At 44.6% G+C, this 23,232-nt stretch overlaps 1 protein-coding gene across 1 annotated transcript; it reads left to right on the top strand.

Annotated features, from left to right (window-relative positions):
• Positions 1–15,017: 15,017 nt before the first annotated feature.
• On the top strand, positions 15,018–22,716 carry LOC112886434 (cyclin-dependent kinase D-1). Its single transcript, XM_025952336.1, has 7 exons — positions 15,018–15,403; positions 16,092–16,390; positions 16,452–16,560; positions 17,978–18,103; positions 21,320–21,555; positions 21,638–21,958; positions 22,092–22,716. The coding sequence occupies exons 1-7, from the start codon at positions 15,272–15,274 to the stop codon at positions 22,153–22,155; spliced, it is 1,287 nt and encodes a 428-aa protein (XP_025808121.1). The 5' UTR covers positions 15,018–15,271; the 3' UTR covers positions 22,156–22,716.
• Positions 22,717–23,232: the final 516 nt, after the last annotated feature.

The raw sequence follows: 23,232 nt of genomic DNA, 5'->3' as shown, positions 1-23,232 counted from the left end.
CAACAAGTAAATCGAGAGCAAACCCTACAATTCTAGTAAGAAACAAGAACTTTAACAAATCATAAAGTAAATGCCCAGAGACACAAGGATTTGTTTTCTGAAGTTCAGTTCCCCACAAGAAACCTACATCTCCGTTGATGCACCCAAGAAGAAAACTTACTTCTTGAGCTATGTAGCCTCCCATTAGCAACCCCAAGATTACTAAGATCACTTACTAGAATGTCGAGATCGTACAAACATCTCGTGGCACACCACAAGCTTGGATGCTCGACGGGTGACACCTAGCCGGCTAGGAGCTTGAAGCTCTAAGAGTAACAAACACGAAATCTATTGGCTTGACGAAGGACGAGGTGCTCAAGAGACGGGAAATCAGCTCACTAGCACTCTCACTTGCTCTCCCTTCAATTTTCCCTCAACCCCCTCACCAAATCTAGCTTGAAAGTCAAAGGAGCGAGTGAGGAGGGCCCTTGAAGGCTCAGGAATGGAAGCAGGTGAGTTTTGTTCGGAGAGAGTTAATATGGAGGGGTGAAGGGGTATTTATACCCTAGCTCGACAAAATAGCCATTGGCTGGTTAAGTTCCGGAGACTAAAGAATTCTTCGGAGACTCCGGACACCACCTCCAGAGACTCCGGAGATGTGCGGAGACTCCGCACATATCGTGACTATGGACTCCTTTCTGGATGATGTGCTCTCAACTATGGACTTTCTTTTCTCTTTCCTCTTGCCTTGAGAGCTATGCCTTCCTTCTTCCTAGTTGTTCATGAATGTTGGATTGTTCTTGAGTAATCTTTTCTTCCTTAACGGTGACAAGATGTTGCTCTATTCTTCCTATGATATCGGTGGGAGTGAATCTCTTGAACCCTATCTTTTCTCTAATCAATATGGGTGAAAGGATCGATGGACCAAGAGGGGGGGTGAATTGGGACTCTTAGTGAGCGCCCTCGTCTTGGTGACTTGGGAGGTGACAATACTCTTTGTGAGTGTCACAACGTGGATTAGGGGTGTGTGCCAACACATCGATACCACGGAAAAAAATCCGGTTGTCCCTTGTCCACTTTACTTTGTCAAGCATTATCTTTCATGCAATTTATTCATGTGCTTGATTTAGGGATCACTAGTTAGCTCTACCCTGCTAGGCTTTATCTCTTTCTATCTTGTTTAGCTTGTGTAGGTTGTTTAGTTATCCGGTTGGTGAATTGGTGCCTTTCTAGTTTTTGCTTAGGTTAAGGTTGTTTTATCTTGCTTTAGAAATTGAAAAAGGCCCAATTCACCCCCCCTCTTGGTCCATCGATCCTTTCAATTGGTATCAGAGCCTCGTTGCTCATTTGGATCATTAGGCTTCACCGCCTAGAGCTATGGCCAAGATGGGTGGTTCGCCGCCTCACTTCGAGGGCAAGAACTTTACCTATTGGAAAGTTCGCATGGCCGCATACCTTGATGCGATTGCCCCCGAAGTATGGTTGGCAACTAAAGTCGGATTCACCGGAGAACCCACCCCCGACCAATTAAAATGGAATGCTAGAGCTAGAAATGCAATTTTCGAAGCTATTAGTGAGGAGGTCTTTGCTAGAGTTAATGGCATGGACCTAGCAAGTGATATTTGGAAGGAGCTCATTGAAATACATGAAGGTTCCACCAAAGTTCGTGAACAAAAATATCACTTGTTTAGAGCTAAGTATGATTCCTTCAAAATGCTAGCTCATGAAAATTGCAATGATATGTATTCTCGCTTGAATGTCATTGTCAAGGACATTAATGCACTTGAAATATCCAAAATTGACAGTGCATCCATCAACCGCAAGATCCTCATGCTCCTCCCGAAGCCCAAGTATAACATTATCAATGCTATGCTTCAAAAGGAGGATCTCGCCACAATGGAAGTAGGAGAACTTGTGGGGGAAATTCGCGCTCATGAAATGAGCATTCTTGGTATGACCGAAGAGCCAACTTCAAGCAAGTCAATTGCTCTAAAGACCAAGACAAACAAATCCCGCAAGCTCAAGATGGTCAAACAAGACTCAAGTTCAAGCAATGAAAAAGATGATCATCATGAGAGCTCATCCGATGTTGAAGATGATGGAGAGCTTGCTCTCATGATGAGAAAGTTCACACGCTTGAATGAGAAGATCAATAAGAAGGGCTTCAACTTTGACTCCAAGAAGGGAATGTTCCGGCCAATGGATGTCAAGAACAAGATTTGCTACAATTGTGGCGAAAAAGGACACATCCGTCCAAATTGCCCCAAGCCGGACAAAAGAAGCAAGGACAACAAGAGTAAGCATCGCCATGATTCAAGCGATGATGAAGAAGAGGAGAGGAAGAACAAAAACAAGAGATTTGGGAAGAAGAAGACCCATGACAAGAAGACCAAGCTCTTCCCGAAGAAGAAAGGGCACACCAAGAAAAGTTTCTTGGTGGAGAAACAAGAATGGGTGACCGATGTCTCATCAAGCGAAGACTCAAGTGATGAAAAAGACATTGTCACCATCGCCCTCACCAATGAAGAACCATCTCTACCTCCGCCTCCTATGTGCCTCATGGCAAAAGGTAACACCAAGGTATGTGAGGTAGATAGTGAAGATGATAGTGATGAAGAGCTTGATCCAAATGAATTTACTAACCTCATCAATGAGTATACATCCGTCATCAAGAGGGAAAAGGGCAAAGTTAAAGTTCTTGAGAGCACTCATGCTAAGTTAGAGCTTGCCCACTCCGACTTACTTAGTAAGTACAATGACTTGCTCAAAAAGCACAATGAGTCACTTGTACTTGCTAAGCAAGTTGAAGAGAGCCACAAAAAGCTCAAACAAGAGCATAGGGAGTTGGCTCACAAGTATCAAGAACTTGAATTTGCTTATGAAGTAATTGACCCAAGTCTTGAGAAAGTTGTTCATGAAAAGGTCAATGCTTCTACTTCATGTGATGACCTACTCATTGATGCATATGCCACTAATGTTGTGCCCAAGCTTGCCTCTTCTAGGGAAAAGGAATTGATGGATCAAGTGGCAAGCCTCAAGAGTAGTGTGGAGAAACTCTCAAGGGGAGAATACATCCACAAGGAAATTCTCTTTAACAATGCCCGTGACTATGGTAAGAGAGGTCTTGGTTCATTTCCGGAGCCAAACATGGCTACAATTCCTTCTCCGGAGATCAAGACAAGCTTTATCAAGGAAGTTGGTTCATATTGCCAACATTGCCAAGTCACCGGGCACCACACTAGGGAGTGCACTTTACCATCACGTTCTCTTCCTAAATTACCCAAGAATTACTCATCAATGTTCCAAAACAATCATTTTCTCTTGAGTAAAGTGAAGGGCAAGGTGAAGGCCAAGTTCATTGGCAAAATTGCTAAGGAGTCGAAGAAGAAGCTCCCCAAGCAACTTTGGGTCCCAAAAGCTCTTGTCACACATGTGCAAGGCCCAAAGCTTGTTTGGGTCCCGAAAACTCAAAAATAAATTCTCATGTGTGTAGGTGAACTACAAAGCCGGTGGAAAACATTGGGTACTTGATAGCGGTTGCTCTCAACATATGACCGGCAATGATAGCATGTTCACCTCACTTGAAGACCCCGGCGATCATGAACATGTCACCTATGGTGATAACTCAAAGGGGAAAGTCTTAGGTTTGGGTAGAATTGCAATTTCAAAAGATTTATCCATTTCAAATGTTTTGTTTGTAGAAGCACTTAGTTTTAACCTCATCTCTATTGCACAATTGTGTGATCTTGGACTAACGTGTGCCTTTGACAAGAATGGTGTTGTAGTGACTCATGAAAAAGACAAGTCATTGGTATTCACGGGGTTTAGGCATGGCAATATCTACTTGGTGGATTTCTCTTCAAAGCAAACAAGCACCATGACTTGCCTCTTCACCAAGTCGTCTCTTGGGTGGCTTTGGCATAGAAGAATTGCTCATATTGGCATGAGCAACCTCAAGAAAGCCCATAAGAGAGGGATGATCACCGGCATAAAGGACGTCACTTTTGACAAGAACAAGCTATGCAAAGCGTGTCAAGCCGGGAAGCAAGTTGCAACTCATCATCCTATCAAGACGATGGTGTCTACCTCCAAGCCGCTCGAGCTACTACACATGGATCTCTTTGGTCCAACTTCATACAAGAGCATTGGCGGTAACCTCTATTGTCTAGTAATTGTTGATGATTTTTCACGTTACACTTGGGTCATGTTTCTAGGCGATAAGGGTGAAACTCCGGAAATCTTCAAGTCATTTGCAAGAAAAGCTCAAAGGGAATACAATTCCCCAATCGTGAAGATCCGGAGTGACAACGGCACCGAGTTCAAAAATATGAAGATTGAAGAATGGTGCGATGAAGAAGGAGTCAAACATGAGTTTTCCGCCACCTACACGCCTCAACAAAATGGAGTGGTGGAAAGAAAGAACAAGACACTCATCACCCTAGCAAGAGCAATGTTGGATGATTATGGCACGTCCGAGAAGTTTTGGGCGGAAGCAATCAACACGGCGTGTCATGCATCCAACCGTGTGTATCCTCACCGACTCCTCAAGAAAACTCCATATGAGCTTATCACCGGGAAGAAACCAAATATATCATACTTTCGAGTCTTTGGTTGCAAATGCTTCATTTATAAGAAGAAAAGGCTCGGTAAGTTTGAAAGTAGATGTGATGAAGGTTTCTTTCTTGGTTATGCATCAAACTCCAAAGCATATAGAGTATTCAATCAAACCTCCGGGTTAGTTGAAGAAACATGTGATGTGGAGTTTGATGAATCTAATGGCTCCCAAGAGGAGGTTGTTGGCTATGAAAATGTAGGGGATGAAGAGATTGAAGAAGCCTTGAAGAAGATGTCCATTGGGGATATCAAGCCGGAAGAGGTGCATGAAGGCAATGATCAAGGGGGAGGACCTTCCTCATCTACACCAAGTACCTCCACGGCACCCCTAGTGGATGAAGATCAAGATAAAGTTGATCCACTACCTCAAGAAAATGTGTCAACGCCAACACCCCAAGTCCAAGAACAAGAAGAGCAAAATGTTCCACCACAAGCACAAGTCACTCATGATCCACCCCAACAAGCATCCACGCAAATACCGCTAGTGAAGTATGGTCGCATCTCCAAGGATCATCCAATTGGTCAAATCATTGGTAGTCCTTCCAAAGGAGTAAGAACTCGCTCTAAGCATGCTTCTTTTTGCGAACATCACTCGTTTGTTTCGTGTATTGAACCCACTAGCATAGAGGAAGCGCTTGAGGACTCGGATTGGGTGATGGCCATGCAAGAAGAATTGAATAATTTCACCCGCAATGAAGTTTGGGTCCTCGAAGCTCCTCCGAAAGACAAGAACATCATCGGCACAAAGTGGGTCTTTCGAAACAAGCAAGATGAACATGGGGTGGTAGTACGCAACAAAGCAAGACTTGTGGCAAAAGGGTTTTCTCAAGTCGAAGGTTTGGATTTTGGTGAAACTTTTGCTCCGGTCGCAAGACTTGAAGCTATCCGCATCCTTCTTGCTTACTCTTCACATCATAATATTAAGTTATATCAAATGGATGTGAAAAGTGCGTTCTTAAATGGCTTTATTAACGAACTTGTTTATGTTGAGCAACCTCCCGGGTTTGAAGATCCGAGGAATCCTAATCATGTTTATAGGTTGCACAAGGCACTCTATGGGCTCAAACAAGCTCCAAGGGCTTGGTATGAGAGGCTTCGTGACTTCCTAATCATGCAAGGCTTCAAGATCGGGAGGGTGGACACCACTTTGTTCACAAAAGACGTCAACGGGGATCTTTTCATTTGTCAAATTTATGTTGACGATATTATCTTTGGCTCAACTAATGATTTGCTAAGCCATGAGTTTGCTACCATGATGTCTAGGGAATTCGAAATGTCCATGATTGGCGAATTGACTTTCTTCCTTGGTTTTCAAGTCAAACAAATGAAGGAAGGGACATTCATCTATCAAGAAAAATATACTAGAGATATCTTGAAGAAGTTCAAGATGGATGAATGTAAGCCAATCAAGACTCCTATGGCTACAAATGGGCATCTCGACTTGGATGTGGACGGTAAACCGGTTGACCAATCCCTCTATCGCTCTATGATAGGGTCTTTGCTTTACCTTACCGCATCTAGGCCCGATATAATGTTTAGTGTGTGCTTGTGTGCCCGTTTTCAAGCTAACCCTAAGGAATCACATCTTTCTGCTGTGAATAGGATCCTTCGGTATCTCAAGCACACTCCTAGCATAGGCTTGTGGTACCCCAAAGGCGCTAGTTTAGATCTCTTGGGATACTCGGATTCGGATTTTGCCGGAAGCCGTGTCGATCGCAAGAGTACCTCCGGGGGTTGCCACTTGCTTGGACGTTCTCTAGTTTCTTGGTCGAGTAAGAAGCAAAATTCCGTGGCTTTGTCCACCGCGGAAGCGGAATATATAGCTGCCGGTGCATGTTGTGCCCAAATTCTATATATGAAGCAAACCCTTTTGGACTTTGGTGTGAAACTAGGAAGAATACCACTCCTTTGTGACAATGAAAGTGCCGTAAAAATTGCCAAGAATCCGGTTCAACACTCTCGCACAAAGCACATTGATATTCGCCATCACTTCTTGCGTGATCACGAAGCCAAGGGGGACATTTCCCTTCAAGGTGTGAGATCCGAGGAGCAATTGGCGGATATTTTCACAAAACCTTTAGACGAGAGTACCTTTGTTAGGCTAAGAAATGAGCTTAATGTGTTAGATGCGGCAAACGTCATGTAAGTTGCCATGTCATATAGAAAAATGCATTCATATAGGACACTTGTCTAACGATAGTAAGATAGTGATGAGCAAGGGTTTAGCTAGAGGTGGTGGTCCACTTGTTTTCCTCTAGGCTTGTAGAAAGGCTCATCATGATGAAGCTTTCCGTGGGATCAAACTTGACAAGTAGATCTTAAATTCTCGCTATGCATTTCTTGTCATGTAGCTGTGCATCTCATGTTTACCTTTCTTTCGCATGTGTTTGTAATTTGCATTATCATTGCATGCGTAAAAGTCACAAAGGAGATCACTTGATGAAGATGAGACTTGTTTTACATGCAAGATCTTAATTCATGAGAAGTGAAGAGAGTAAAGTGTTAGGTGCGTTATTGCCTAGTGAGCAATGTCATTGTGAGTTTGAAGCTTTCCTCCTTCAATATTCCTATGACATGACTCATACATTTTAAATTGGCGCTTTGTCTCTCTTGCGACTTATCCTTGATTTTGAAAAGAAAAACTATTTAATTTATTAAGCTATCCTATTTTGAGGGGTAAAGTCGCCTATGCAAGTCCATTAACTTGAGTTTAGTTGAATCTTATAAGTTCATTGGACTTAGCATAGAAAAGTGAGCTGAGAGAGGGTTTTTGGGTTCACCGGTTAAACCGACGTTCAATGGATCTATACCCATCGGTTTAACCGGCGTTACTAAGTGTCAGCCACAGCTCAGTCATTTCAGGCGTTCAACCGGCGTATGCAAAGTTTGAAGCATCGGATCAACCGATGAACAGAACACGATTTTGACCTGAAAATCAACTGTTATTTGCATCGTTCAACCGACGAGTTCACTTTTCAGATCATCGGTTCAACCGGCGTACAGATACAATTTTGGCAGGATTTCTGGTAAACTGCACCGACGCAATCAACCGGTGTTCAAAACCTAAGCGTCGGATCAACCGGCGATAAGAAAATCTGCGGGGTCCACATGTCATATTCCTCTCTTGACCGGTCACGACCTCACTCTCGCTCGTGTTTTGCTCGACCTCTCGCCTTCGCCCTCGCTTCCGTCACGCCGCCGCCGTCCGCCGCCATCTACTGCCGTCGCCATCCGCCGCCGCTCGCCGTCCGTGCGCCGCCGCTGCTCGCCGTCCGTGCGCCGCCGCGTTCCCGCGCCCGCGCCCGCGCCCGCTCGCGTCCACGCACCGTCACCAGCGCCCGCGCCGCCGCCACCGTCCTTCACTCCACTGCCGCCCGTGCATTCCCACGCACTACAGCCGCGCCTTCGTCGCACCGCCGCCCGTGCGCCGCCAGCACCACGGCCACGTCGCCGCCGCGCCACCGTGCCCGCACGTCCTGCAGCTCCACCGTGCTACCACTCATACGCTTGCACCACACACACGCATACACGCCCCGCACGCCACGTGTTCGGCATCTTGCCCGAACCATCGCGCCAGCCCTCGCTCACCGCTCCGCTTTCTTGTTTCCGTTGTTGTCAAGATGGGTCGTGACAAGAGGAAGGGTAAGGAGATAGTGGTTGAGGAGCCCGCGCGCAAGCGGACTCGCGCAGCGAGAGAGGCCGAGAGGGCCGAGATGGTGGTTAAGGCCGCCGAGGAGCAGGCGTCAGGCCGCGCTCGTCCGTTCGCTATCAGGGACACACCAGCCAGGGGCAGAGGCAGAGGCAGAGGGATGGGCCGAGTCAGAGGTGCCAGGGCCACCAGAGCCACAGCCGCAGCAGCAGCAGAGTCAGAGCAGTCAGCTTCAGCGGCAGAGTCCGATTCAGTTTCAGAGTCAGAGCAGTCAGAGCAGTCTCAGGGGCAGGGTACACAGCAGTCACCAGCTCTACGACGTTCTGGCCGCACCCGGCAGACGTCCCCCGCAGGGGAGACTTCACCTGCGACCGAGCGTCGCACCGGACCTAGGACGCGAGGAGGCCACCAGCCACAGGAGCCTCGCAGGTCCTCCGCAGCAGCAGCAGCAGCTCGACGAGCCGAGGCCCTAGCGGCCGAGCGCGCAGTGTTCCGCATGGACACTGTCGTGCGTCTGGAGCCAGGTGTGCTGCTCCAGAACTTGACCAAGGCCAATGCGGCGAAGGTCAAGAGGCTCAGGTGGAGTGTTCAGGAGGAGGAGTGGTTCCCGGTGACACGAGACAGCAGGGTCGATCGTAGATTCTGGACGCTCCTTCAGGCCAGTTTCTACGAGACCTATCAGAGGCGGGGCCACAGGATTTTCCCTCACCGAGTACTGGACTGGGTTTCTCTGAGGACAGCTGCAGGGGGAGCCGATGTCCGCGAGCACTTCGATCACTTCAGAGGTCTGCCCAGGTTGCTCTCGATTGAGAGGAACAGATACATTGAGGACTGGGTCAGAGTTTTCTATGCCACTGCTTGGATAGCCCCAGAGCGCAGAGCTGTTCACTTCATGTTCGGAGGGCAGGTGTTTGGTTTGTCCAGAGCGACACTCGCAGGGATACTTGGAGTTGATCTTGTTGACGTCTCTCTGCACGAGATGGTCTACGGTGATGCAGATCCACCTCGCAGGGCCATGATTGGCGGGATTGCACCTTCTCACGAGGCGATCTCACAGTGCTTCCGCCAGCCCTTCCCGGCTTCCTACGCCAGGGTTCCTAGCCTGCTGACCCCAGAGGCTTACGCTGTTCACATGGCACTCCGAAGGACTTTGCTCCCGAGGAGTGGCTACCCAGAGGGGTTCACAGGTCTGCAGCAGCTGCTACTACTTCACATCCTCACTCACGAGCCGTTCGATATTGTTGATTTTATTCTGGCAGAGATTGAGGATGTCATCACTGATGGGATGGGGGTCGTGCGTCAGTTTCCTTATGCTCACTGGATTAGTTTCATTTGCTCTATGATAGTGCCAGCTGAGTCACCCATCAGTGCAGTCTACAGACAGGACGAGACTCCCTGGTTCCCAGTCTACCGCCCGACAGCACCCTCTGACAGGAGGAGAGGGAGACAGGCAGATCGTGCTGCCATGGCACGATTGTCACCGGAGGTACAGGCCCGAGTGGCCCAGGAGGATGAGGCACTGCTTGCCGCAGAGGCACAGCTTCCCGGAGGAGATGATGAGATTCATTGGTCAGACCTAGAGTCAGACTCCTCCGAGGATGAGGAGTACTTCCCTGCACCAGCCCCAGCTAGTCATGATTATGAGGCAGGAGGTTCAGGAGAGCCAGCTCCAGTGACAGCTGCTGCTACTACAGTTTCAGAGTCTCAGGTGTCTCAGCCGTCTGAGCTCACCGCACTTCTACAGCAGCTGGTCACACAGCAGAGAGAGGATCGCCGTGCTCAGGAGGAGGCCAGGAGAGCCCATGAGGCCCAGCTTGCACAGATTCAGAGGGAGGCCGCCCGAGAGCGAGCTGCTACAGAGGAGCGTTTCGTCGGCCTTATTGACAGAGTCTCTCAGAGGACGGACGCTCAGTTTCAGCAGATGCAGCAGGGCATGATGGCGATGTTCGGGATGATTTCACAGTCATATTCTCACACCGGACTCGCCCCTCAGCAGCCAGCACAGTCAGGCCTTCAGGGCGCCGGAGCACCACCACTTGCAGTTACACCAGCTCCGGCCTCCACTGCTCCAGCTTCCTCCGCGACCCCAGAGATTATGTTCTCATTGTCAGCACTTCTTGGGTCTGCGAGTCGTCCTCTCTTCTCTCCTCTGCCTGCGACCTCACTCTTCCAGGAGTCACCCTCTGCAGTCCAGTCAGTTGGCCTCCCCGCAGTACCACAGCCATTACCTTCAGGGGGAGGCGGAGAGGTGTCCTTAGCCCAGCAGTCGTCACAGCCGGCAGCTTCAGCACTCACTACTTCAGATGTTGACACATCTTCTGCTGAGCCGGCTACTACTTCCACGGACCCTCTCCCAGGCAGTGCTAGCACCAGGGCCTCGACGACAGCCTCGACGACAGCTACACCTCCGGTCAGCTCAGCACCTACCGGCACTTCAGATCAGCAGCTACCGTCAGTCACTGAGGATCCACCGTCTGACGACGACGACGACGATGACCCGGATCGCTTCCTCGCCGTCCCGCGGCACCCGGATCAGTAGCTAGCCTTTTTGTGCTTTGATGCCAAAGGGGGAGAGGGAGTCAGGGGGAGGGTAGCACTAGAGAGAGCTCGATCAGGACTTTTGTTGTATTATATATTGTCTTATATTTGGTTTTAGTTCATGGATATGTACATTTGTCATTTGAGCATGCTGAGCTTTTGAGACATATCTATGGATTTCGTTTGAGCATTTGAGCTCTTTGGTCCCTTTCTTTCGAGTTTGCCTGTGTTTATTCTTGCCATATCTTTCTCGCTCTCTCGTTATTTATGTCTGTGTTGTCATCAATCACCAAAAAGGGGGAGATTGTAAGCATCTAGGCCCTTAAGGTATGTTTCGGTGATTAATGACAACCATTATTGTGACTAATGAGTTTGTGCAGCTTTATAGATCATTATTGCTCATTTGGTTATATGTCAAAAGAGGCCCCTAATTCTCATTAATCAAAAAGGCGATCTCGGCATTCAACTCTATAATGTGTCAAGACTAAGGATCTTTCTAGTCCTAAGTGTCATAAGGTTGAGAAGGACACTTAGGTTAGTATAGGTTTTATAGTTTTGTAGTGATCGCACTATTAAGAGGGGTTTAGGCTTGGTAACTTGAGCATGGACATGGTCATTTGAAAATGGATGCACACAATGGTCACTCAGGTTTCTAGAAGCTCAAATAAGTGGTTCTCAACTTATATCTCAAGAATATTTGGATTTCATTCAAGACTCAAGTCAGAAAAGGCAAAATCAGAAAAATCCTTAACACCGGATTAACCGACGTCTAAAGTTTTCTATACGTCGGTTAAACGAGGTCAGCAGATCTGGACAAGTCAATACACCGGTTAAACCGACGTTATTTGAAATTGGACGTCGGTGCAGTTGTCCAGAGACTCGGTTTTCAGTTTATCAGTGGACAACTACACTCACCGGTTAAACCGACGCTATTTGAAATTTGACGTCGGTGCAGTTGTCCAGTGACTTGGTATTTCTGTTGATCAATGGATGTTTACACTCACCGGTTAAACCGATGCAACGACGGTTAATCTGCCCAAGCTGTAACGGCTAGTTTTCAGAAGTGGCAGTTTACACTCACCGGTTAAACCGACGATGACTATTGGAGGGACGTCGGATTAACCGGCGCTACGCAGTTTTTCTGGCAGCTTTTTCTCCAACGGCTCTATTCGTGTGAGCTGCCTATATATACCCCTCCAATGGGTCATTCTACTACTCTTGACACCAGGCAACATCCAAACACACATACTTTAGTCAAGAGCCACCTTGAGCTTCAACATTTCATACACTTGTTCATTCAATCATTCAAGAAGCAAGATTAAGGACTTGGGTAGAGAGAAGCTTGTGTGCATCCATTCTTTGTGATTGGTTCTTGCTCAAGTGAAGGCCTTAGTTTGTTACTCTTGGTGATTGGCATCACCTAGGCGATCTTGGTGATCGAGGTGATTCTCGCGGAGCTTGCCAAGGATTGTGGAAGCCCGGAGAAGAGACTTGTACGTGGCTTGATCTCCACCACACCGGGATGGTGAACGGAGACTCTTAGTGAGCGCCCTCGTCTTGGTGACTTGGGAGGTGACAATACTCTTTGTGAGTGTCACAACGTGGATTAGGGGTGTGTGCCAACACATCGATACCACGGAAAAAAATCCGGTTGTCCCTTGTCCACTTTATTTTGTCAAGCATTATCTTTCATGCAATTTATTCATGTGCTTGATTTAGGGATCACTAGTTAGCTCTACCCTGCTAGGCTTTATCTCTTTCTATCTTGTTTAGCTTGTGTAGGTTGTTTAGTTATCCGGTTGGTGAATTGGTGCCTTTCTAGTTTTTGCTTAGGTTAAGGTTGTTTTATCTTGCTTTAGAAATTGAAAAAGGCCCAATTCACCCCCCCTCTTGGTCCATCGATCCTTTCAATGGGCAAGTTGTTGACATCCGTAGCCATGTATGCGGTCAAGATCTTGTCAACTATATCTTTATCACTCCACTTTTCTCCTCCAAGAGCTCTTATCTTGTTCACAGTCTTGTTCAACCAGCTGAACATCTTTTGTGGTGTCTCATTCTCGCAAATGATGAAAGCGGTTAAGATCTCCTTCTAGTGCATGAATTCTTCCTTCACGCACTTTTCTTGTACCCTTATGGTTGATTTGAAATGTATCCCATATTTGCTTCACCGAGTCCATTCCATCTACCTTGTCAAACTCATCTGGGCTCAAGGAACTAAGGAGTATGGATGCGGCTTGCATATTCAATTGTATCTCATATTTTTGATCTTGTGTGATTGGTTCATCCTCCTCCGGAATGTTAACACCTACACACACAATATTTCAAAGGGCCGGATTGAACCCAATCAAATACACACGCATTGAGTGACATCACGAGGAGTACCCCGTTCCATTGAAACGAGGAGGCTCCCAAAAGTTCATTGGTGCTCTTTGGGTGGTACCACATAAGCGATCATAGTTGAATGGAATTTTGGCAAAGATTTTGTTACCTCCCTTTTTGTCACATTTACTGACTTATCTTCATTATAGTCGCAGTCGGAGTTAGAAGTCTCAACATGACCATCCTTCTTCTCATTCTCATTGTTCTTGGCACTCTTCTCCTTTTGTTTATCATCATCTACCGTGGTCGAAATTCCCTCTTGTGTTGTCGACATGTCGATTCTCCAAGCGGTTAAGCTTCAATCCAAAGACCAAAGCTCTAATACTAATTGAAAGGATTTAGAAGTTGACTATAGGGGGTGAATAGTTGAAACTGAAAAGTTACAATACTTAAAATAATTCTGTCAGTAACTTTCAGAGTCTCCAGATATTTGTTCGGAATTTCTGCGACTTCTGGAGATTCCGAAGAAATATCCTGATACTCCGGAGAAATGTGCTGAAATCAAATTCGACCGATCAAACCTTAACCAAAAGTAGATCGAACTAATTTCCAAAGTTTCTAGGCTTGTTTTTACTCCTTTTTTTTCTCCAACTGACTGCAGTCAAAACCTTTCCAACAAGTAGATTGATAGCAAATTCTAGAATTCTAGTAAGAAACAGGAACTTCAACAAATCATAAAGTAAATGCACATAGATACAAGGATTTATTTCTCGAAGTTCAGTTCCCCACAAGAATATACGTCTCCATTAAGACAGCCAAGAAGAAACACTTACATCTTGAACTATGTAGCCTCCCCTTAGCAACCCCAACCCCGAGGTTACTGAGATCACTTACTAGAAAGTCGAGGTCATACAAGTATCTCGGAGCACACCACAAGTTTGGGTGCTCGACGGGTGATGCCTAGCCGGTTAGGAGCTTGAAGCTCCAAGAGGTTAAACATGAAATCCACCGGCTCGACGAAGGATGAGGTGCTCAAAAGAAGGGAGCGAGGTGGGTTCTTAAATGCTCGGGAACGGAGGCAGGTGAGTTCTAGTCAGAGAGAGTTAATGTGGAGGGGTGAAGGGGTATTTATACCCTAGCCCGAAAAAATAGCTTGTTAAGTTCCGGAGATTCCGGAGATGTGCAGAGACTCCGCATATATCGGGATTCCGGACACTTCGTAGAAACCCCATGTCCGGAGACTCCGGAAAAATCTCCGAAAACTCCGGATTTTTGTGCAGTAACACTCTAAACAAAATATCCCATACGTTAAGCGAGTGCAAATGTATCTCTCATTGGTTTATTAGATCATAATAACGAGTGCAAATGTGTCTCTCGTTAGTTTATTAGATCATCTTGAGCATCTTTTTCTACATAAAGCGAATATATTCCATATCCTCCTTCTTGACAGTACGATATTACTATACTCAAATTCAAAATATAAACAGATTAAACCCTCATATTTCTTCACTTTGCAACTTTCATTTTATTTTTTAATTATTTTCTTTTATTAATTCATTTACCATCTATAGTACCTGCTCATCATGCTCATAGATAATAGTTCCACAAGCGTATGTTATTAATGAACCAAAACCCATTAGGCAGATCTAGATCTTTTTTTCACTTTGTTTCACTTTGTTTCGTAGAACACGAATCCAGCACCGGTTAGAAGGCAATGGCCAATTTTTTTAAAAAGGAATGGCCAATTTTCTTTGTAAATGGTATTGTGGCGACTCTAATGATCCACAGCAACGAAACCCTCACAGCCTGGCAGCAGGTTCGGCGAAGAACCGGCCCCAACGGAACCCAAGCCACCTCGCGGCCCAGAAGTCCGTCGAACGGTCGAAACGGGAGGAGGAAAAGAGAAAAAAAAAATCAGACCTAGAGAGCCGGAATCAATAAAGTGAACGGAAACCAACATCAATTCTTCCCCGGTGCCGAACGCCGAACGGCAGCGCAGCCGAAAGCCCGGACCAGCTCGCGCCGCCCCCTGCCTCCCTCGCCTCGCCCAGGCGCGCGCGCTCCCTTCTACCGCGCCGTCGCCTCCACGCGGCTGGGCCCCGCGCACGCCGCCCCAATCAGACGCGCCGCCGCCCTCCCTGGGGGAGGCGGAGGCGGCGGGGACCCGCTCCCATGGCGAGCGCCGCCAGCAGCGGCGGGGGGGACGACGACTCGGCCGGCAAGCTCTTGGTGAACCGCTACCTGAAGGGCGAGATTGTCGGCGAGGGCACGTACGGAATCGTCAACAAGGCCATCGACACCAAGGTCCGCCCCCTTCCTACATCCCTTTCCTAAACCCTTCCCACGCTGATCTGCGGGCGGCCACCACTCGAGAATTAGAGCCTGGTTAGTCCGATCTGTCTGGCTTGGGGTCGGAGCTTAGGGGATAGTGGGTTTTGGGCGTAGCTCATGAATTGGCGTCGCTGGATGGTTGCAGCTCGGCTCTCGATTTGCTCGGGTGCTTCTACTGCGACTCGGTCTGATGAGAATACAGTTGGTGATTTGATGTAGCGTTCGGCTGTGTGTTGATTGAGCTGCCCGTGTCCACACTGTGACTGGTTGAGCTTTAGTTTTGGTTTTGGTATCTCACTTGTAGTGAAGCTGCAGGTATTATCCCATTTGATGTGAAAGGGATAGTTAGGAGGCTGTATTGGTCCGTTTGTCAGAAACCAGATTTTTTTTAATTTTTGGGGGACTCGTGTAGTTGTGTATTCCAGGTATCTAAGGGTGACAACAGATTTGGGTGTGTGCTCACTGGTCTTGAGTATCAGGACTTGTATATTTAGCGTTGTCACGGTTTATTCTGTTCTCAAGGAAGTATAAGCGCCTATGAATTTAGCCTTGCCAGTTGCCACAGTTTAGTCTTCCAGCTGTTGTTGATGCTCACTCAGATCTGTTGTAGTTTTTCTTTCCGTTTAACCTGTTTTGTTGATGAGATGTTGTTTCTTTTCAGACTGGAAATATAGTCGCGATAAAGAGAATCCGGATAGGGGAAAAGAAGGAAGGTGTCAACTTCACAGCATTGAGGGAAATTAAACTACTGAAGGAGCTGAAAGATCCTAATATTATAGAGCTGATTGATTGTTTCCCTTACAAAGATAGCTTGCACCTTGTATTTGAGTTTATGGAGACTGATCTGGAAGCTGTCATAAAAGATAAACACATTGTATTATCTCCAGCTGACACAAAATCATATGCCCAGATGATGTTGAAAGGTCTAGCTTTCTGCCACAAGAAATGGGTGCTGCACAGGTACCTACTATATCAGTAATTCCCTTTTGATGAAAACAGCATTTGACAAGCTGTCTTGCAGGGACATGAAACCAAATAATTTACTCATTGGTGCTGATGGGCAGCTCAAGCTTGCTGACTTTGGTCTGGCACGTATGTTTGGAAGTCCAGGAAGGAACTTCACTCACCAGGTTATCTTTTATAGACTTGTGTATATATGCATCCAGTCAATTGTAGTCTGAACTCAGTAGCTGGTCGCAGAAGCAAGGTTCACCTAGAGCACCTCTTGTATTGTTATAGTTTCTTATGCAATGTATTCCTTCAATTCCTCTGGATATTTATGATAAATGGCTTTAGTTTTTTTAACGAAGGAAAAACACGACACATGCATGCCAATATTTTGTTGATCCTATGTAATTCCTTTGAAAGAACAGTAATAATCAGAATGTGTCAGGTAGGTCAACTTTTGCCAGTTTTTTTTGTGATTTATTAACTGTAACCTATTTTGGAGCTTTATTTTGAGCCCTTCCAGTAGAAATTGTCTATACAAATGATTCAATATCTTAAGCCAGCAAAGTATCCATGCAACTGCTGAGATTCTTAAGTAGTGAAAAATGCCTCATGTTGTACTGTTGTACAGAGAGAGAAAAATACATACATGTGAGGAAGATATTTTATTTCCAGGATATCTTAGTCGACATCCTACATTATGGGCGTGTTTGGTTAGCTGGATGAGGTCCGACCAGGCTGGTGGGATGCAGGTCCTTGTTGATTGGAGACCTGGGCCTGTCCAGCTGCATGCAAAAGAGTCCAGCCGGCCTGGCTCCCGGGAAATGATTTTTATTTCCGTTTCCAGCGGGCCTGGCTCGCTGCATGCGAGCTGGCTTACGGCTAATGATGGTATTACTAGATAATTACTCTATATTAAATAATATTAGTGTTTTTTCATAGTTGATTAAGACTTGATGTAGTAAACTAAGGGGTATAAAAATATACTTATACAAAATAAATATCATAATAACACTTGTTCTAAATATTTCTTCTCATGCGACATGTACTCGCGAGGGGAACCAAACAACTTCTATCTGTAGCTTGGCTGGACAAAAATGGGCAACCAAACAAACCACTCCTGTATCGATTGAACCTGGCCCGTGGGAGCCTGGCTCCTAGATACGAGTCAGGCTAGGCTCATCCAGAAACCAAATGCCCCCTATGAGCTTTTAGATTGCTGTTCTCCTTGCATGAACCAATTCAGAAAAAAGTGCTAAAAACATTTATTTGGGAAGTATACTTCCAGCTTGCTGATTAGGAAAGGTGCTAACTGCTAAATATATTATTTATTTGCAAAGGACATCATTTTCCTACATAAGCACAATCACTGATTTTCATCTGAGCAATACATCTCACCTGGAAGTTCAGCTAATCATAGATCCTATTCAGTAGCATTATGTACTACACAGTCAAGGACCGACTCTAATTCTCTGTGCTGCTCAGTTACCATTAGTGTGATTTTCCTCACTGCATTTCCCTTATATTTCATTCCTTCAACTAGATTTATTTATCCTGGTTCTGGTGGACACTTTAATGTTAACTTTTTTTAACATGTAGGTCTTTGCACGGTGGTACCGAGCACCAGAATTATTATTTGGCTCGAAGCATTACGGATCTGCGGTGGATATTTGGGCTGCTGGATGTATTTTTGCTGAACTGCTCACTCGCCGAGCCTTTCTCCAGGTTAACAACGACATCTTAATTCTTTCAATGGAACACTTTGTTGTTCATTCCATTCTATTCAAGACCAAGAAATATTTCTATGCTCAGAATTTTATGTCCATGACTAAGATGATTTGTTCATTGATTCTAACTGCACGTGTTAACCCGATTTGTACATCAATTGTCATTTTCATACCAGGACTAGACTATTGTTTTGATTGGAAAAACTGGAAAACTATCTGTTCCTAGTTAGGTGATAGGACTGATGCTACAATCAGCCTTGCTTTGAACTGCTAAATAATTAAATTAGGCCAAACACTGTAATTGCCTCTCTGAGGAAAGCTCTGACTGTAGGTTGTGTAAAACGGGAATTTAATTGCACCCAGCCACACAATCCTAGCATTTTAGCAACCCATTTAGGTAGCTTCAGGTATATTAAGCCTGACTCTAATTTTTGTCTACTCATTATCTAACTTTTGTCTACTCATTACCATAATACATTATGGTTGTTGTAGTCTGAACTAGTCATTGGCTGGTTTGATTTTGTAACTGGGTTCAACAGAAGGCGGCACTAGGCTATACTTGATATCAATTGCTTCTTTTTTCTATCATTAAATGTTATGAACAAAATTACAATCCTTATGTACCTACTAAGCAAGTTGGGGTAGGCTAGAGGTAAAACCCAACACGAGATAAGGTAAAAAAAAGGGTAAAGGAGCAAAGAAAAAGAAAGAAAGAAAAAGAGTTCCTAGCAATAGTAACAAATTCTATGTGGGATTATGCTTTCTTGAAAAGCTATATCAGTCTTTTCTTGTTTCTTTCCTTTCCATCTCTTGAACCAAATGTTATTTGAAAGTGTGTGTGTGAAGTACCATTGCAGCACTCATCCAGGTTCTTGCTATTGTGCTGTTTCTTTTTTTTCCTCGAACACGCAGGAGAGATGCGTATCTTTGTATTAAGAGGAAAAGGGTTGGTCCAATTACAACGGGCAGCACCTCACCTTGCAGAGTTGAGGGCTGCAGAACCTGGTAGAACTATTACATAGAATGGTGAACCTAGGACCTGACCACACAACCCCTATCAGCCTAAGCTTGCTCTACCAACCTTCCTGGGCTCAAGGCAGCAAGCCCCTTAGCCCCAGAGAACCTCCATTGAAGGTATTCATCCTTGAAAGCCTGGAGTGCTTGCTGCAGATTTGGGGCCACCCCAATTGTGCTGTTTCTTCATAGTAGCATTTATGCTGGAAGGTGAATTATTGCAGCATGTGATCTGAGGTCTGTCATGCATTGGATCTGCAAGAGCTAACAAACTCTTTTTATGGAGAACTATTCATTGTATTTTTGATGGGTTTCATATTTAGCCTGCCCTAACTTGATTTGGACTAAAAGGTTTTGTTGTAAATTGTTGTTTTACTGCATTGTGTTTTCCTGTTCTGTGCGTGCTCGTAAAGTTCCTTTGGACAGCAGCATAGAGCTGAGAGTAGAGTACCCCCCCCCCCCACCTCCTCCTCTTGAAAAAGAGAAAATGTTATTCTAGGTAGTGAAAACTTGTTGGGTGGTTGTACATTTGAAAAATCAAGTTTTTACTTGCTTACTAGTTATCATTATCATTCTGCATTGAATTTAAAATTTTGTGGACTCGATCTGCCATTTAGAAGACATGGCCAACCATTTTATTGACCCAGCTGGTTTCAACTCTAGCCTACCCAACTTGTTTGGGACTAAATCTGCCATCTAGAATAAATGGCTATGCATTTTATTATCCCTTCTTCTCTCATGGGGAGGACATCGTGTAGATGGTACCCAGTTTTGAGATTTCACTTATACAGTTCAAAAGAATTCTCGAATAGTCCATATATGTGCATTATGTTAAAATATGTATATCTGCAAAAAGGTTGTGCAAAAATATCTAGTGATTATCACTTGTGCTTTTATGAAAATATCTTATGCATTCTTTAATCTCTAGAAGTGTACGGTAAAAAGTACAAATATGTCTGTTACACAAGGTGTAGATAACAGATGTCCAGTACTGTTATGAGTTTATTTCTTGTTGAAGTCAAGTTCTTAGTAGCTGAAGTGTTGATCTTGTCGAAGTTCAATTGCTTGTCGAAAGTTGATATGACCTGGTATGAAGGTTCCTTAATCCATATGAGGAAAGCAATCTTGTTGCACCTTTCATGTGAGCTTGTTACTTTATGCAGCTTTTTGGGTGTAAAATTGCAGCTGATTGAAATGTTTCTTAGATTTATCTGTTTCTATATAATAGCCGCTTTTAAAAATATAATTCTTTTTCAATGGAAGTGTTTTCAGTAAAATATTTCTCAGTACCTATAAATGCCGTAACCAAATACTTCCTTACATTGAATATTTAGAAGTCAACTAAATGTTTTGAGTTCAGTTACCACTTGACTAGAATTCTTGCAAATGGATTGTGAGTTTGGTTCTTTCTAAACTCTATAAGGATCCTTTGTGTTAATGGTTTTATTTTCTGGAATTCATTGGTGCATCTGATCCTCTTTGCACGTGTGCCACTAGAGTAGCAGACACTAAGTGATGTGCAAAAAGAGAGTGAGTAATAGGGAGAGTGTTTTGTTATGACATAGAAATAGTGTTAATGATTTCATTTCTTCAAAATCTTTGCCGTTAAGGCCCTTACTGGGTAGTCCTGGCAAAAATTTAAACTGGCCAACACTTTTCACTTTTGTTTGAAATTAATAATATTTAAGAATTTTAAAAGTATTAAAACAACACTATATTGCAGTTAGTTCTTCTGACCTTGTCCTGGTTTGAACTCTGCTTGAGGTGTTGTTTTTCTCAATTTTTTTTCACTGACATATCAAATATGGTTCTCACCATTTGGAAATGAAAAAAAAAATTATATACTCTGCTTGCCAGGAGAGTTGAACCAGCAAAGCAAAGCATGGGCACGAGGGATGCCTCCAACGAAGCGAGCTGCACTTCTTAGTTTAATATAGGGTCCTATTTCTCTTTATTCTTGCATCAAGAAATTTAAACTGAAAATAATTTAAACGATTTGAATGAGAAACAAAATCCTAGGCTAGGGCTTACTGATGTCCAGCAGTTGTTTTTTTACTAAACCGTAGAGTTAGCACTACCAAGAACCATGCTTTGGTTTTTCTTGTTTAACAGTGTACCTAGATGTTGAAACTGAAACTATATTAAAGTCAATTGGTAGCAATTCTATTATGTTATTGACACAAAAAGGTTATTTTTGCAGGGTTCTAGCGACATTGATCAACTTGGGAAGATTTTTGCAGCATTGGGGACCCCAAAGCCTTCTCAATGGCCTGACATGGCTTATCTTCCGGATTATGTTGAATACCAATATGTTGCTGCTCCTCCACTACGTACATTATTACCGATGGCCAGTGATGATGCTTTGGATCTTCTGTCAAAAATGTTAACATACGACCCAAAGGCAAGAATCACAGCCCAGCAGGCTCTAGAACACAGGTATTACAATATGACTGATTGGAAACTCAAGTTTTATTCTCTTGCTTGTATGCATGACGAACCATGTTTATGTTTCCTTAAGGTACTTTTCATCGTTACCAGCTCCAACAAGACCATCACAGCTTCCAAGACCACGCCGGAAAGGAGATTCAGGGAATAACAAGATACCTGACCTGAACCTGCAGGATGGCCCTGTGGTGCTCTCCCCGCCAAGAAAGTTACGGAGGGTGACAGCACATGAAGGTCTGGAAGTTAATATGCACAGGGCAGATAAAGTGGATGAGCATCCTTCTGGGATGAGGCACACTGATGAGATGTCCAGTCATAGTTCTAGAATCCCAATGTCAGTTGATGTTGGAGCTGTGTTTGGCACACGACCTGCTCCTAGGCCAACATTGAACAGGTAAACAACACTAACCTTGCTGAGTAAAACTTGTATCAATGTATTTATGAGCAATGCATCTGTTCTATATGCATATACCATTTGTGTACTTAGCTCTCTTCATAATTGAACATGTCAATCTCCTGTTTTGCAGTGCTGAAAAGTCTCATTTAAAACGTAAACTTGATATGGATCCAGAATTTGGATATGCAGAGTAAAAGAAACAAGTTTGGAGGCACCATTCTTTTCTTACTGGCATGTTGATTTTTAAAATATTCTTTGGGAGACGGTTCCACTATTTATCTGAAAAAAAGGAGGATTGTGTTGAAGTCATAAAACTACACCGAAGGATGCTGACACAATCAACTGAGCTGTCACCATCACTGGTGGAGAGGAAACTGAAGAGATGATTCTAATTTACCGAGTCGTGCACAGGGCATTATAGCTAACCAATTCCGTAAGGAAGGCTCCTAAAACTGTATGCTTTTTATGGGATGCATGAGTGGAGAGTGTGATTTATGGGATACATGAGCTTGCTCCAGTTAGAACGTGTGGCATCTGTACGTGTTTGCACAGATTGTGCTGAAGCATCTGGTCCTCAGTTCTCTTTTGGTATCAATTTCCCTTCAACTCTTGTATGGACACTGAGCTTTGAGCATTTTTCAGTCGGACACCTTAGTACAGTGATTTTTTGTTGTAACTAGGAGCAACTTACATTATCTGACATTTCGCGTGATGATAAAAAAAAATGCATGACGAAAAAGTAAAAATTTGGTTTTGATTTCCTGTCCTGCAGTTACCATGTCTATTCTTTCTACACTGAATTGCCTTAGTATATTACCGAAATTCTGTTGAGAAAGATGCATGATGTGGGGCTTAGCTAATGGAACTATTGGTTTATTTTTCGGACCATGGAATTGTTGGGTGTTGTAAACCTTCGAATTGTTGGCCTAGCTTCTGGACTTGATTGCTGCTCGCGCGCGAACATGAAGGGACTGTCATTGGCTTATTGCCCTTCTGCGGCAACTGTTGCAGGCTTACAGCGCGGTTTGTACATCTGTAACCAACGTGTGCTTCGCTTGACATCTTAATTTAGTACCACCTAATGCGAGTAGTAGATTATTGGACGCAGTGGGTAGATATCTTAAACCTTTTAAAGTCGATCTTATACCAGAGGGTCTCTAGAACTGGGTCATCCCACCTTAAAGTCTACCTCGCTCTTATGCACTCCGGACGCCCAAGGTCATGTATAAATAGATAAACTACCGTGAGTTTTCTGGAAGCAGTCTACATGG

Source organism: Panicum hallii, chromosome 3 (assembly GCF_002211085.1).
Source record: "Panicum hallii strain FIL2 chromosome 3, PHallii_v3.1, whole genome shotgun sequence".
Lineage (NCBI taxonomy): Eukaryota > Viridiplantae > Streptophyta > Magnoliopsida > Poales > Poaceae > Panicum > Panicum hallii.
The sequence above is the reverse complement of the archived record's forward strand: the minus strand, read 5'-3'. Positions and strand labels throughout refer to the sequence as shown.

What these genes read in the sequence shown, in the direction of transcription:
- LOC112886434 (XM_025952336.1), top strand. Translation starts at nt 15,272, where the DNA reads ATGGCGAGCGCCGCCAGCAGCGGCGGGGGGGACGACGACTCGGCCGGC. An exon ending in GAAGGAACTTCACTCACCAG is followed by an intron (nt 16,561 to 17,977) that starts GTTATCTTTTAT and finishes TTTAACATGTAG; the next exon opens with GTCTTTGCACGGTGGTACCG. An exon ending in CTCGCCGAGCCTTTCTCCAG is followed by an intron (nt 18,104 to 21,319) that starts GTTAACAACGAC and finishes TTATTTTTGCAG; the next exon opens with GGTTCTAGCGACATTGATCA.